This window comes from Pleurodeles waltl, chromosome 4_1 (genome assembly GCF_031143425.1).
Source record: "Pleurodeles waltl isolate 20211129_DDA chromosome 4_1, aPleWal1.hap1.20221129, whole genome shotgun sequence".
In the NCBI taxonomy this organism is placed as follows: Eukaryota; Metazoa; Chordata; class Amphibia; order Caudata; family Salamandridae; genus Pleurodeles; species Pleurodeles waltl.
Genome location: NC_090442.1, coordinates 534,688,053 through 534,701,993, shown reverse-complemented (window position 1 = coordinate 534,701,993; position 13,941 = coordinate 534,688,053). Strand labels below are relative to the sequence as shown.

The 13,941-nt window shown below is 45.0% G+C and overlaps 1 protein-coding gene across 1 annotated transcript in view; it reads left to right on the top strand.

Moving 5' to 3' along the window:
- THAP5 (THAP domain containing 5) overlaps nt 1-13,182 on the top strand; it is a 74,668-nt gene extending 61,486 nt beyond the window's left edge. Inside the window, exon 3 of the mRNA XM_069228886.1 lies at nt 9,847-13,182. Within this exon, the coding sequence (XP_069084987.1) occupies nt 9,847-10,719 (873 nt within the window). The 3' untranslated portion in view covers nt 10,720-13,182. The remainder of the gene's footprint in view (nt 1-9,846) is intronic.
- Nucleotides 13,183-13,941: the final 759 nt, after the last annotated feature.

Below are 13,941 nucleotides of genomic sequence, written 5' to 3'. Positions count from 1 at the left end.
TTCGGGGTAGCATTCCAACCCATCATTCTTTTGCCCACCATGCCTCCTCGGCTTGGACCTACCAATATGCAAATCAGCCTTACCCTTGCTCCAATAGGAACATTCTAGCCCGAACTGCAGGGCCAGGTCCATACTGAACCAGAACATAAGCAACCCAAGACTGTTTTTCCCTGATTGGGGCTCTTCAGTCAGGTGTAGCTTGCTTCCAATCGCACAGTGAACACTGGACCCACATCTGGGCATTCCTTTGCTACTTAGGGCTGTATACCAAACACACAAAAGATAATAGGAGGAATGCTTGCAATTTGTCTTACCGCTGGCAATCGCTCAGGGTAGCATTACAAACCATCGTTGGTTTGTCCACCAGGCCACCTCTGTTGTGTGTTTTATTTATGTCTTATTTGTCACAAATTATGTTTGGCAATTTTCTGCTTTATGCAGGTGTAAAAGCCAAACTGCCAGAATCTCAAGAAATAATCTGCTCCTGTGCCATTGTCTAAAGCCAGCGTTAACTATGTGGTGAAATTTGAAAGTGCAGGGCATAAAGCATAAATGGAGCATTGGTCTCACAACAAAACAAGAACAAGGAAATAATTTTCTATAACTATTTCGTTGGCCTTTCATGTTTAGGTAACTACATACAAAATAACCACACTCCAGAATGAAAGATGATAAATCAGACATGTTAAAGAAATTGATGGGAAGTGCATTCTTTTATGTTAACGTTATGAAACCTCAGTTGGTTAATGCAATCACTGCAAAGATTTTGTGTGTAACCAGAAAGGAACAGACTTGAGCCCTGATTGACACTGTAGGGAATAATGACATCTCTATTATATTGGTATGATGTCCCAGACTGCGACTGATAGTGCTATGAATGCATGTTGGGACGGGAAAGTCCCCTTCATAGTGATAGATGTCCAGCCGAGGGCCCAGTTGTACTGATGTCTAGATCCCTAATACTGATATTTGTTATCATAGGCTATTTGAAATGGCCCTTTCTGCTGGGTTATCCCCTGACGTTTTTCCTTCCTCCTCTTTGTTTTTCTGACTCCTTTTTGCTGAATTTTAGGATTCTGGGCATTTTACACTGCTGACCAGTGGTAAAGCCCAGGTGCTCTGTACTCTAAAACATAGTGACATTGGCTTATCCACAATTGGCATATCTAATTTACTTGCAAGCCCCTAGTAAAGTGCAGTATTTGTGCCCAGAACCTGTAAATTAAATGCTACTAGTGGTCCTGCAGCACTGATTATGACACCCACTACATTAGCCTTTCAAACAAGTCTCAGGCTTGCCACGGCAGAGCCTATGTGTGCAGTTTTCAATTGCCATTTCGACCTGGCAAGTGTACCCACTTGCCAGGCCCCAACCTTCCTTTTTATTACATGTAAGTCACTCCTGAGGTAGACCCTAGTTAGCCCCAAGTGCAAGTTGCATTGTATTGATAAAGTTGGGCATGTACTTTTATGTTTAACATGTCCAGATAGTGAAAAAGTACTAAATGTGTTTGTCACTATTGCAAGGCCTATCTCTCCCATAATATTGGGGTTACCTTAAAATATCTTTTAAGTGTAACTTCCAGTTGGGACAAGACAGATATATAGAGCTTTGTGTCCCTGGACTCACAATTTTAAATCACAACTTATGCTGAAGTTGGATTTTAAATTATAAGCTGTAAAATGCCACTTTTAAAAAGTTGTCAAGTTCTTACTTTTGCCATTTTGTGCCTCTACCTGTCTCTGAATAGACATCTGGGCTTTGTGCACGCCCCCTAAGCAGTTCACATAAAGTGAGTTGGGGTGTGTGAAATTTGTATCCTGATAGCCCATCATCAGGCTGATGGGCCATTAACTGGCTTGACTGGGGCGCAGAGCTTAGCACTGCTGCGTCACTTACACCTAAATACGGCTGTGCCTCTCCCCACACAAAGGGCTGCATAACTCCTTGTAGAGTGTCTGGAGCCACAGGGAGGGCAGGGCAGAGACCTTGTAGACCCCGAAGGAATGTCTGGAAGTTTCTCCCACCTTCCAGAACCATGGCACCAAAGTATAAATTCTGGACCCCAAACAACACCAAATCAGATCGCTACTGGAACCAAGGATACTATGCCAGTAAGAAGGACTGATGTGCTACCAGGAGGGACTGCCACTCTGCAACTGCATTGCTGTGTTGGCCTACTGCTTACTGTGGTGTAGGAGGGGCTTCCATCTTGCTGCTTGCTCTGCTGTGTTGTCCTGCTGCTTCTGTCCTGCAGTGAGAAGGGCTGGACTTGTTCTCTACATCCTTGCACCCAAGAGTCTCCAAGGGCTTGTTGGCTTGTTCCCTGTTCTTCTGCAGACTCAGGGGCATCAAGAACCGCTTTCATCTCTCCTGGTGCTGCTGGACTCTGCCATCTGTGAGTTCTACCATTGCCGGAGGTGCCCCCCTCCAGTCCTGGGCCTCAGAAGTGGGTTATACAGCTACAAACTTCAAAAAGTGATGCATCGCCCCAAGTGCGGTAGAAAAATAGACGCATCGCGTATCTGACGGTGGCGCAGGGGCTACCTGTCGACGGAGCCTAATGACGCACATCCCGAGGGGCACAGAATATTGACGCGTCGTGTCCTCACCATTGATGCATTGATCCAACAAAGATATTGTTCAGCGGACCCTGCGTGGGTTTTGTTGCCGGCGTACCCTCCATCGCGGTCAGCTGGGATTTTGAATTTGCACCAGCCCCTCACTACCTGAAGTAACCTTTTTACCATTATAGACTTCTAAGCACTGTTTTCACATTTATCTTAAAAAATTCATATTGCGACCTCTATTGATTGGACTTTTGGCATTTTGGTCTTGTTTTACTCCGATAACTATTCTCCAATTGTCTAAACTAGTGTTGAGTCTTTTTGTAGTGTCTTTCACTTTGTTACTGTAATTAAGTGTTGCCTAAATACTTTGCACATTGCCCCTTCAGTTAAGCCTAACTGCTCTGTGTAAAGCTACTAGGGGGTGAGCACAGGTTAATTTAGGATGTGTATCTGACTTACCCTGACTAGGATTGTGGTCGCTACTTGGACAGGGTGCGTACCTCTGCCAATTAGAGACCCAGTTTCTAACATAGGATAATACAGATCATGCATATGTGCCATGACATAGGCCTATCTCCCGGATTGCAGTCTTGTTTGACAGGAAGGGGCACCCAGATCGCTACCTGCATAGTGGTGGAAGGCTACCATCTTCTCCAGGAGTTGCGCAGCACAAGTTTGATGGTGGCAGCATACTGTGTATTGATTAGGAGTGAACAAGTCATTTTTAACCTGTGTTACTGGAGCAAGGTCTGTAGGCTGACTCACTTTTTGAAGTTCTGTTGCTCTGTGCTTATCTCACCCTTGGGCTGGCTTTGGCTGGATGTGAAGTGCTGCACAACGCAGTAGTGGTACTCTGTGCTGTGTGTCTGAGAAGGATACAATATAGGTATAGCCCAGTGCTGTGCAGTGTGTGCATGACGAGTGCATGTACTGGGTGAATGTATACCTGCAAAAAGTGTATTACATGAAGGATGTATTGCCGTGCATTGAATGCATGGTGAATGCATGTACTGGGTGTATATATACCTGCGAGGAGTACAGTACATGAAAAGTGTAGTGTTGTGCAGCAAACGCATGGACAATGTGTGTGCTGGGTGTATGTGTGCCTGCAAGTAGCACAATACAGAAAGGCTACAGTGCTGTGCAGTGCACGCAGAGTGAATGTGTCTCCTGAGTGTATCTGTCCCTGTGGTGGCATAATACTTGAGGGTACCAGTCCTGGACAGTGTGTGCGCTGTATGCATGCACTGCGTGCAAGTGTGCCTGTAATGGTATATTACATGGAGGACTCTGAAGTCTATTTTGGTAAACCCAGGCCTGCATGGTGAAGACATAAGAAGGTAGAGGATTTCCAAAAGATAAGACTTACCTATTACTGCATTCCTGTGAGGTAAGTGAGAGCAGAGAGTTAGACCCCCCTGTACACCTCAGAGGGTGCTCTTTGATTCAGTGAAAAATCACAAGGAAGGGGACTGGACACATGTCAGGAAGGAGATGGGGGCTGATACGGGATTCTTAAGGAGTAGGGCTGGGAGCCTGATATTAATCTTTTGATGCACCTCAGTGTGGCTGACATCAATCAATCAATCAATCAATCACAGACATTTATAGAGCGCGCTACTTACCCGTTAGGGTTCCAAGGCGCTGTGGGAGGGGGATACTGCTACTGCTCGAAGAGCCAGGTCTTGAGGAGTCTTCTGAAAGCGAGTAGGTCTTGAGTCTGTCGGAGGTAGGTAGGGATCGTGTTCCAGGTCATGGCGGCGAGGTAGGTGAAGGATCTGCCGCCGGAGGAGGTTCGTTGGATGCGGGGGACGGTGGCGAGGGTGAGGCTCGCGGATCGCCGTTTGCGGGTCGGGGTGTAGAAGTTGAGTCTGTCGTTGAGGTAGGAGGGGCCGGCGTTGTGGAGTGCTTTGTGTGTGTCGGTGAGGAGCTTGAAGGTGACCCTTTTGTCGACGGGGAGCCAGTGGAGTCCTTTGAGGTGAGGGGTGATGTGGCTGTGGCGGGGTGCGTTGGTGATGAGTCGGGTTGAGGCGTTTTGGATGCGTTGGAGTCGCTGGAGGTGTTTTGCTGGGATTCCTCCATAGAGTGTGTTGCCGTAGTCCAGTCTGCTGCTGACGAGGGCGTGGGTCACTGTCTTCCTGGTGTCGGTCGGCATCCAGGTGTGCATTCTAGTCATTCCCATGGCCTGTGTTGTGGGAGATTTGGAGTCTCTCCAGCCATGACATGAGGCTTTTTTAAGAGAAAGTGGGAAAGGAGCAGTATGTACTTCAAAACAAGCAGGGCCCCAGCAGAAAACTTCAAAGACCCAGGCCCTAATCACATTTTGTGCCTTGAGATGGACCACATATAGGGGATTTTGTGACTTCAAAAGTGGGCATCTACCAAGCAGCCAGATGGGCTGTGTGCGGAGGGCAAGCTCTGCCTGTGACCAGAACTTGGGGCCAAGGCCTGCTAGTGTCCGTGCTGGGTGAGGGGACATCACCCAGGGAAACCAAGCCCTCCCACCCTGGAGCCTTCAGCTCCCACGCCTGCCTGCTTGCCAAGACCAGTGTACACTGTGAGGAAGAGGCGAGCCTTGTAGTGAGCAAGGTCCAGTGAGGAGGGCCATGTTGAGTGGACTTTCGGTGTAGGGTGTTAGTAGAACAACTGCTACACGATCAGGTTGTTGTCCGTGTGCAGAACTGAGTCTGCGAATCCTGTATGCCAGGAGAAGGCTGCCATGAAGAGAGCTGTGGAAAGGTTTGCTGTGCAGTACAGGTGGAAGCCTACATGGCACCACTGCAGCCACCTCGGGTGCAAGGAGGGGCTCCTGTGGAAAAGGCTGCCTTGCGGAAAAGGGCTGAAGCCTGCACAACACTGTTACAGCCAACCTGTATGCCAAGAGGGGCACCATGGTAAAGACAGCTGTGTGGTAAAGGCCAAAGCATTACGCGGCAGCTGTGTGGCAACCCCGTATGCCAGGAGAGGATGCCAGGAGTACTTGTGCCAAATAGATCAGGCCAGCGCCCCTAAGCTGTGGGCAGTGATGACCCGCATGTCACCAGGAGCCACAAGGACTATGATTGACCTGACCCCACAGAATGAGTGCGGATGCTGAGGGAGCATCAAAACCTCAGGTCAGGAACAAGAGCATCAGAATCACCCCCCTTTTTGAAAGCGTGGAAACGTTCCCCACAAGAAGAGTACAGGAGCACCTCCTTTTGCTGCTGGATGATGACCGCAAAGGAGAGAGAGAGAGAGCCTTTGTCTGCCAAGTGTAGCAGTTAAATCCATATGCAGCCAACTTAGCTGATCGAAACCTGAGCCCACAGAAGGGGGCACATTCCAAAAAGCTGCAAGCTTCCCTCCTGCCTTGGTGGCTAAGACTTGTTTCGGGCCCACAGGGCACCGGGGGACTCGCTGCTGAAAGCATTGAAGCTCCAAGACAATTTTACCTTGCCTTTAAGGATCAGAGTGGACTCTTGAGATATAGCCTAATTGAGCATTCCCTGGATGTAGCATCCGTGAATGGGAAATAAAATCTATTGCACTGCGAGGAGAGTGGGACAAGGTCTTCCGACTGAAACACTAGAGCCCGACCTCAAGGGGGAAATTTGCAATTGTCTGTGAGTCGTCCTTTGAATGAGAAGTATTAGAAATAAAATACTTATTTTTTCCAGGAAAGTGAGTTTTTAGCTGGACATTGATTTATTGCTGTTTCTAAGCACTCCTGGAGTTGTAAGCCCGTGTCCACTGATCTCTATCCACACCTCCCACCAGAGAACCTTAGACTGCTTGTTCACATTCACCACGGAGAGTCAAGAGCAGAAGAGGTACTTGTCCCAACTGCCCAGGATCCATAATAGGTCTGGCTTCCAGGCATCAGTACTAAAAGGCCTCAACCCCCACGGTTGGGCCCAGTAGCCCCTGCATCCCTCGTGGTACTCTGAATGAGTTTCTAAAAATGTACATTGTTTTAAAATATTATTACACACAGTGTAAGATAGGCTGCTGCAAAACATGCAGAGATTTAGTGTTCTATAGCATGTTTTCATCTACTTCATGTGTTGTGCAGCAAGTTCAAGATAATTTTAGAGCTTCTCATTGCTCAAAAGGGTGTAATTTGTAATTTCTGATATTCATCTGTCTCTATGCACTTCATTGCTTGGTCGTACTCGCGAGAAAGTGTCACTCTAAGTGTTACACATTTGGCAGTTGAATGTCGCTCATAAGTGCACTGAAACCATGGAAATGTAACACACATGCAGTCTGAAAACATGGCAGCTATGCTCTTAGGTATAAACCATGAGGTCTAACGAAGTTTGTTGTGCTTCTGATCATAAAGACTAATATACAGGGTTTCCATTATCTGGGAATAAATGTCACACCCAATAAGGAACTCTTCACACAAGAAAATCTAGAAAAGGTCCTGAAAGCTTACCCCGACGCAGTCGATACATGGAGAAAGTTACCACTCTCCCACCTGGGCTGAGAAGCCCTCTATAAAATGATCTTCTTACCTAAATTCTTAAGTATACTACAGAACACCCCATACACGATTTTGGATACTTTCTTCGGCAAGGAAGATAATGTCAGAAGAATACTGCTCTGTGACCGAGGGACCCCCAGAATTACCCTTTCCTTGCTGACCAGACAACAGACAGATGGAGACATTGCTCTCCCAAACCTCCAACTCTATTATTGGGCCTCACAACTATTGACAGTTAATGACTGGGTCTTTTCGCCACATCTGGAACCCTCATTAAATGTGGATCACTCTGTTATGAACCCAGAGGGATACTAACGGTGGCTATATGGAGGAAAAGGCCTCCTCCCCTCCCTTGCAACACTGACGCAAACAGTAATTGCCATGTGGAAAAGGGCAACACGAGTACTTGGTTGGTGGTGTCGAATGACTCTACGGATCCCACTTTGGGACTCAGACTTACTGACCGACTTGGGAGGTATTGAGGGTCATCGGAAATGAGATCTGTTGGGGATCTCCCAGTTGGGGGATTTCTCGAGGGAGGGAGAGCAGATGTCTTTTAAAGATATGCAAGTGTAGTATGACCTGTCCAGGAGCCAAATCCTCTGATGACAACAACTGCGCTATTTACTCATGAAAAGCAGAGGCATGCAGAGGTTGAAGATGAGTCCCTAGTAGAATGTAGAGTGTTGGATTCCCCTCTGACTAGTCACACCATATCCAGCATATACTCCACCTTATTGCAAAATAGTCTCCCCTCAATGGACCTGTCACGGGAAAAATGGGAGTGGGCAGATGACTGGACCCTGGCATGCAGACTCCCTAGAGATGTTGCGATTTGAGCAGATTTCCGCCTGATCCTGCTAAAAATTCTCCACAGGGCATACTATACCCGTACATGCCTTTTTCACATGGGTTGGACACGAGACAACTAATGTCTCAGAGGATGCAATATGAAAGGCACACTGATACACATACTGTGGGACTTTCCAACACAGGAGCAATACTGGGTGGGGGTGGGGTAGAGACTCTCAGATTGTAGGTGAGGAAGTAAAACTCAGGCCACCCATCAGCCACACTGGGACTATGGAGCGATCAAACACTGGACTGATATGCCCTAATGTTCTGTAATCTAGCTCTGATAGTGGCCTGCAGAGATATACTGAAAAGATGGGGGGCACTCACCCCACCCCGGGAATGGAAGGAAAGAATAAACTGGTGAATGGGATCATGAAAAACTGGTGTACCGGGCAAGGGTTTGCCCTCGTAAATTTGACAAAATATGGGACCCATGGAGAGAATGGAGGGAGGATGCGTAGGGATGAAGGACTACATAGCCCAATAGGATGGAATAGAGATCAGATGCCCCTAACGTGATGGAAGCAGAATCTCAAGTCTTTGGGTCTGTTAACAGGGGAACAACAATGTTTGAATGGCTGACGCCTGGCCTAGACCGAAAATACATGATGGAAAAGATTGTACTGAATGTGTATTTGACCTACATGCCCTTAAATGTTATGGGGAGTTCCAAAATGTTTTAAACTGCTTCAAAATCAATAGAGAGAAGTTATTAAAAAAAGACTGTTTATCTTTGCAAATTACGACAGTTGTCCATTGTAAGTCACCATTTTCTATCACCATTAGGCCAGAATTATATAAATCCAAGAATGTCAATGGAATGTCAAAGGATAGCTCGAATGTGTTCAGAAATACCCTCTAAATGCAAAGGATTAGCCAATGGCAGGCTAGGGGGATCCAAACATTTATCATTGAGCCCCTCACATGCCAAAGATGGGCCCTTCAACCCCAGGCATAGCCAAACTGTTGTCAAAAAGGGCCGTAGTATATCATGGATGGGCCTCTATTAAGACATTAATAGAAAGAATGTTGATCAAGTGGTATATTATTATTTGGTACTTCTAAGGCGCAAATTCACCAATAATGGGATATGTTTTTCTAGGGATAGACGCGTCCTCTCCCTTTCTCTTTCACACATGGTTTGTTGACCCTGGCTCCCTCCTCTGCACCCATTCTCTCTTGACTCCAGTATCCTCCAGGGCAAGAGAGCAGTCTGGTGGTGGCGTGAGTAGGGGATTGCAGCATGTCGTGTCAAGTCCCAGGGTGGTTGGCATTCTCGGGGCTCAGAAGATGAAGAGGTACAGCCAGCAGTTCTGTTTCCCATGCTCTGTGGAGGCCTAACACCTACACGAAAAAGTCTAGGGGTTTCAGGGGAGTGGCCAGAGGCATCTCAGAACAAGAAGAGGTGAGGTGGTTACAACAGGGATGAATGCAGGCAATAGAGGATACTTCTTACTGTCCCCTTCCCGATCCTGCCTCCTTCTGTCATTAACTCATCCTCTGAAAGCTCTGTCAATTAGGGGAGACACCCACCTAGATGCTAAGCTGATGTTGGGGTTCATGGCAAGATGATGTCTCGGCCTGAGCCTGAAACAAACTGGCACATTTGACACTATGTGCCCTAGCCTCACAGACGCTGTACATACGAGAGTGGAGTGCAATTGCGGGTGCTTACCCTTAAATGCCCATAGTGTGGAGTCCACACATCAATTAAGGTGTTCTTGAATTTGAACAAGTAGCTGGGAGAGCAATATGACTTTTATAATTGTCAGTAGTACCACCTTCCAATCATGGCAACTAAATTATATCCCACAAGAGCATTTATGGTGTTAATGCTGTAATTACACAAAAATAATTCCTTATAATAAGCACGTTTAGGAAATGTTCGATTTTCGTTCTTAAACTATTTTTGTACTTTTCATTCGCTGATCATTTCATTTTTATTCTTTTAGGAACAGGACTCTTTAAACCAAGGACTCAAAACGGTAAAGCTTGAGGTCGGAGAAGAAAGTCCTGCAGCTGCTGAATCTTGGACAGGTTCAGATGCTTGTGCACAAGTAGAGAACTTTGATATGGTTGTCCAAGGTGAGACGGAAGGAGGAATAGCAAACAGAGTCAATACAGAACAAGTAGCACTTACAGTAAAGACGTCAATGGATGTGTGTCTTCATGAAACAAGCCCCCTTATGAAATCAAGACCTTCCCCGGACCAAGACGTTGCTTTACGAGAATATCCAGAAAATTTTATAAATGCTGTAGCTGAAACTAAAAAGTCTGAACTGGAAATTGAAAGTGAACTGAGCACCCTTTCCTCCACTGAAAATAACCTGCCAGATTCTGAAGAGAGTTTGTCGACCCTACAGCAGTGCAATATCAATTCTTTGCAGATGGATCTCTTCACACAGACTACGGAGCCAATCTTAACAAACAAAGAATCAATCATCACGATTTTGCTACCCCTTCACTGCTCTGCAGATCCCTCTCTGATCACATATCCATTAATATCTGCTGAACACCACTTCATAGCGGTTGAAAACCAAGACGTTGATGACTCTGCAAACAATGATATAGACTCTGATGCTGAAGTGTTACAAATCGAGCATTCATACTGCAGACAAGACTTTGACAGGGAAGATTTGTGGGAGAAAATTTCAAAGCTGAATGCTAAGATAGCTTTTCTTGAAGGTCAGGAAAATAATACAGTATCCAGGTTAAGGTCACTAGAAGCTCTTATTGGAAAGCTAAGGGAAGAGAACTTGTTTTCTGATGAAAAGCTTAAGATCGTAGATAAGTGCTGCCCTGCATATGAAGTTAGGAAGACTTAAGCATGTTTTTTTAACCGTTATGTAGTTTTATCGATTTATTTCATGTCGAAACGTGAGATCACCATTTTAGATCTTCCTTACTTGTTTGTTAAATTGTGCACAATGCCTTGATGCGTTTTAGTCTTATGCTCTCAATAAGTCAAAAGACAACTGTTTACATTCTAATGTTTTATTGACATCCACTTAAAAAAACGTTGCATATTTTGATTGGAAATGTGACTTGTGTACTCTGGGTCAGCTTTTCCACTGTTTGCCGCTTCTGACCCTCTCTAGATCAGCACTCAGAACACAGGAGAATAGCCTAAAATGCCACCGATTGCAATTTTAGACTCCTCCCATGTCACAGGTTTTAGCTCATTGCTGGTTCACTGTTCCTCGGGCCTCTTAAACCTCCAAAGAGACGTGAGACACTTTCCTTAACAGACTATTTCACGAAACGTGCCAGCTTTTTGTGCAATGAAAAAGTATTTACAAATGATATGAGGGAAAACAGTTGTTATCGGACACGGTTAAACAGTAGGATTCAGGTATAGCTAGTTTTACTTTGCAGTAGAGTTCCTGTAATATAATTTTTCATTGCTGGGATCTATATTTGCCTTGAATGCGCTTTGTTTTAAGGTCTGATTTCATGCCTTGGCTGGAAACTCTATCTGTAACAACATAGTTAAGCCACCTTAGTCATTGCTTACAGACTGTCTCGTCCATATCTTGGAACAGCAACAGCCCACAATAGTTATCTCTCATTGTCCTGCTGTTGACTACTTGGTGTGCTTTTCCTCCTCTAACAGGGGTATTTCTGTTGTAATGCATGGTGTGCGTTGTTTTTAGTAGCAGTAGTAGGTAGATACTATTTGTTAAATGCAGTAGTCATTTTTACAAAAAGGTTTTTGCAAACTAAAATCAAAACAATACGCTTGATTAATACAGGCTTACTTGAAGTGTGATCTAAATTGGTACATATATGGACAAAAGTTATTTTCAGGTGTTATTAGCTTAAGAAAGCATGTTTTTCCTGCTGGTTGGGATAAATGGTAAGTGATGAGTACCCCTACCCTGAGTGACTCATTTCTAACAGAGTCTTGTACACTGTCTTTATTATTGTGTTCACATGCGATCTGCAGACCTAAGCCCAACATTGATATTGAGCCCCAAAGCCTGCTTTGAGGTCATGGAGGCGTGCCAACAGCTTATCCTTGACTGTGTAGGACTTTACAGTCTTTATCCCTAGCCATGTGCAGTGAGTGATGGTGGCAGCGTAGTGTGTTTTTAGTGGTCAGTAACTTAATAGGGCCTTTTACCAGTTCAGGGATATGAGCACGATGCACACAAGCCTTCTCAAATACAATTCCACTACCATGTCATGAACACACTCGGTGCTGATTTATCTGTGTGAATGTCAAGTATGTGTACATATGTGGTGTAATAATGTAGTAGGAGTCTAGACTTTTTGGGAGTGTATTTGTGCTATAACCAGTGGGATCCATTTTGGAAGCCCTATTTGACATGGCACAAAACTGCTGTTGTAAAACAACCACCAGCCATTTGAACTGTACTGCTTATATTCCTATTGAAAGTATTACTTATGTCACAGAAGTGTAAAGGGATGGAGACATGACTGCCTTTACAAATTCTGGCTGACTTTTTAGCAAGGGATCACTCATCAGTCCTTTAGTTAATGGTGGAGGAATGGGGTTAGTCGGCAGAGACAGAAGACCAGTGAGAGCAGTGTTTCTGGGGAGATCCTGGGTCTTTTGCTTGCCTTAGAGTGGCTAATCCTGGAAAGCTGATGAAAGCCAGGTGTAGACCTTCACAATTATTGTGCTCATGTTGTGGGTGCTCCTACATGCAGCCAACATCATCACCACCTGCAGTGAGGAGCCATAACCTTAGACAAATAACATTACTGTGCTGCACAGGGAAAACTAAATATTAAAAAGAAACGATGCCAGATCGATCTCCAAACACAGACAGTGGCCCCACATACCTTTTCTGAAAATACTGTATAAATATGGGTCCCAAACTTAACCACTTTTATACGAGCAACTTCGCAGTCCGAGGAGAAGCCCTAGTGAGTGTGATAATTCACCCTGTGCCCTGTCCAATGGCACACTGAAACGTTGTTATCATGAGTGTGCATCACATCAGGTAATTCCATATGTCTATGAGACACTAACAGTGAAATTTTGGCTAACCGAGTTTAGTGACAATTTATTTAACATTGCTATCTTCACACAAGAAGTGAATAGTAAGTTGCTATGGACTGACCTACTAATTACAGAACACTCGGAAAATGTTCCTCTCCAACAAAGTGAACCTGCACCTGAGCTTTAATCAAGATTACTTCCATGTTTTCATTTTGTAGAGAACCTCTAACCCTGTAATTCCTCCCTACAGAGTTGCCTACTCCATATTACTGTATTAAGTTGTACTGTGATTAAAAGACTTATTTTTCTGAAAAGACAAGTATATGGCTGGACATTCCATTACAGCGCCCATTGTGTTATGTTTGAGTTCGGAGTTTCCCCCCCACACTACCTCTCTGAAATGCCCTGGCCTGCTTGTCTTTGCTTGTCCTTGCTAGCCAGAGAATCAAGTGTGAAAAGGGTGTACTTGGCCCAGTTTACAGAGGCATTGTATAACGAGCCCCAGGGCACCAGTGGAAAACGTGCTCAGCCACTGTGATTGGGGCGCAGTAGCCCCTGTCTGTAATCTCCCAATTAGGATTCATACTTCAAGTGATTTGTTCATTATTGTGTTAGTTTTATGTATTGGGGATGTGTCATTAGCTGTATCTACTGGCACAGCAATGTGGTAGACATTTTTTGATGGTAGTATTTCTTTATTGTGAAGGCCTCATAAATGAGAGAGAAAATTATTCCTGCCTTTTTTCATTCAAGTTGTTAATATTAATTCACATGTTCTCAGGGTCTACTTGCCACATTTAATAGTTTTAAAAAGTGCCATAGGAAGAGCTAAAGTCTAAGTTTCATGCCTTTATTGAACGTTTTGATACAGGTAAATACAAATATGTGCTTTCCTCACCTTCCACAACTGAGTGGTGGTACTCATCACCATCTGTGGAGTGAAATCCAGGGACTCTCATTTCCCAACCTCAGTCAATCAATCAATGATTTACAAGCACAGCATATCACCTGTTAGGGTCTCGAGGAACTGGAGATGCTAACTGCTTCTTGGTGCTCTGTTCATTGAAATAGCCAGGTC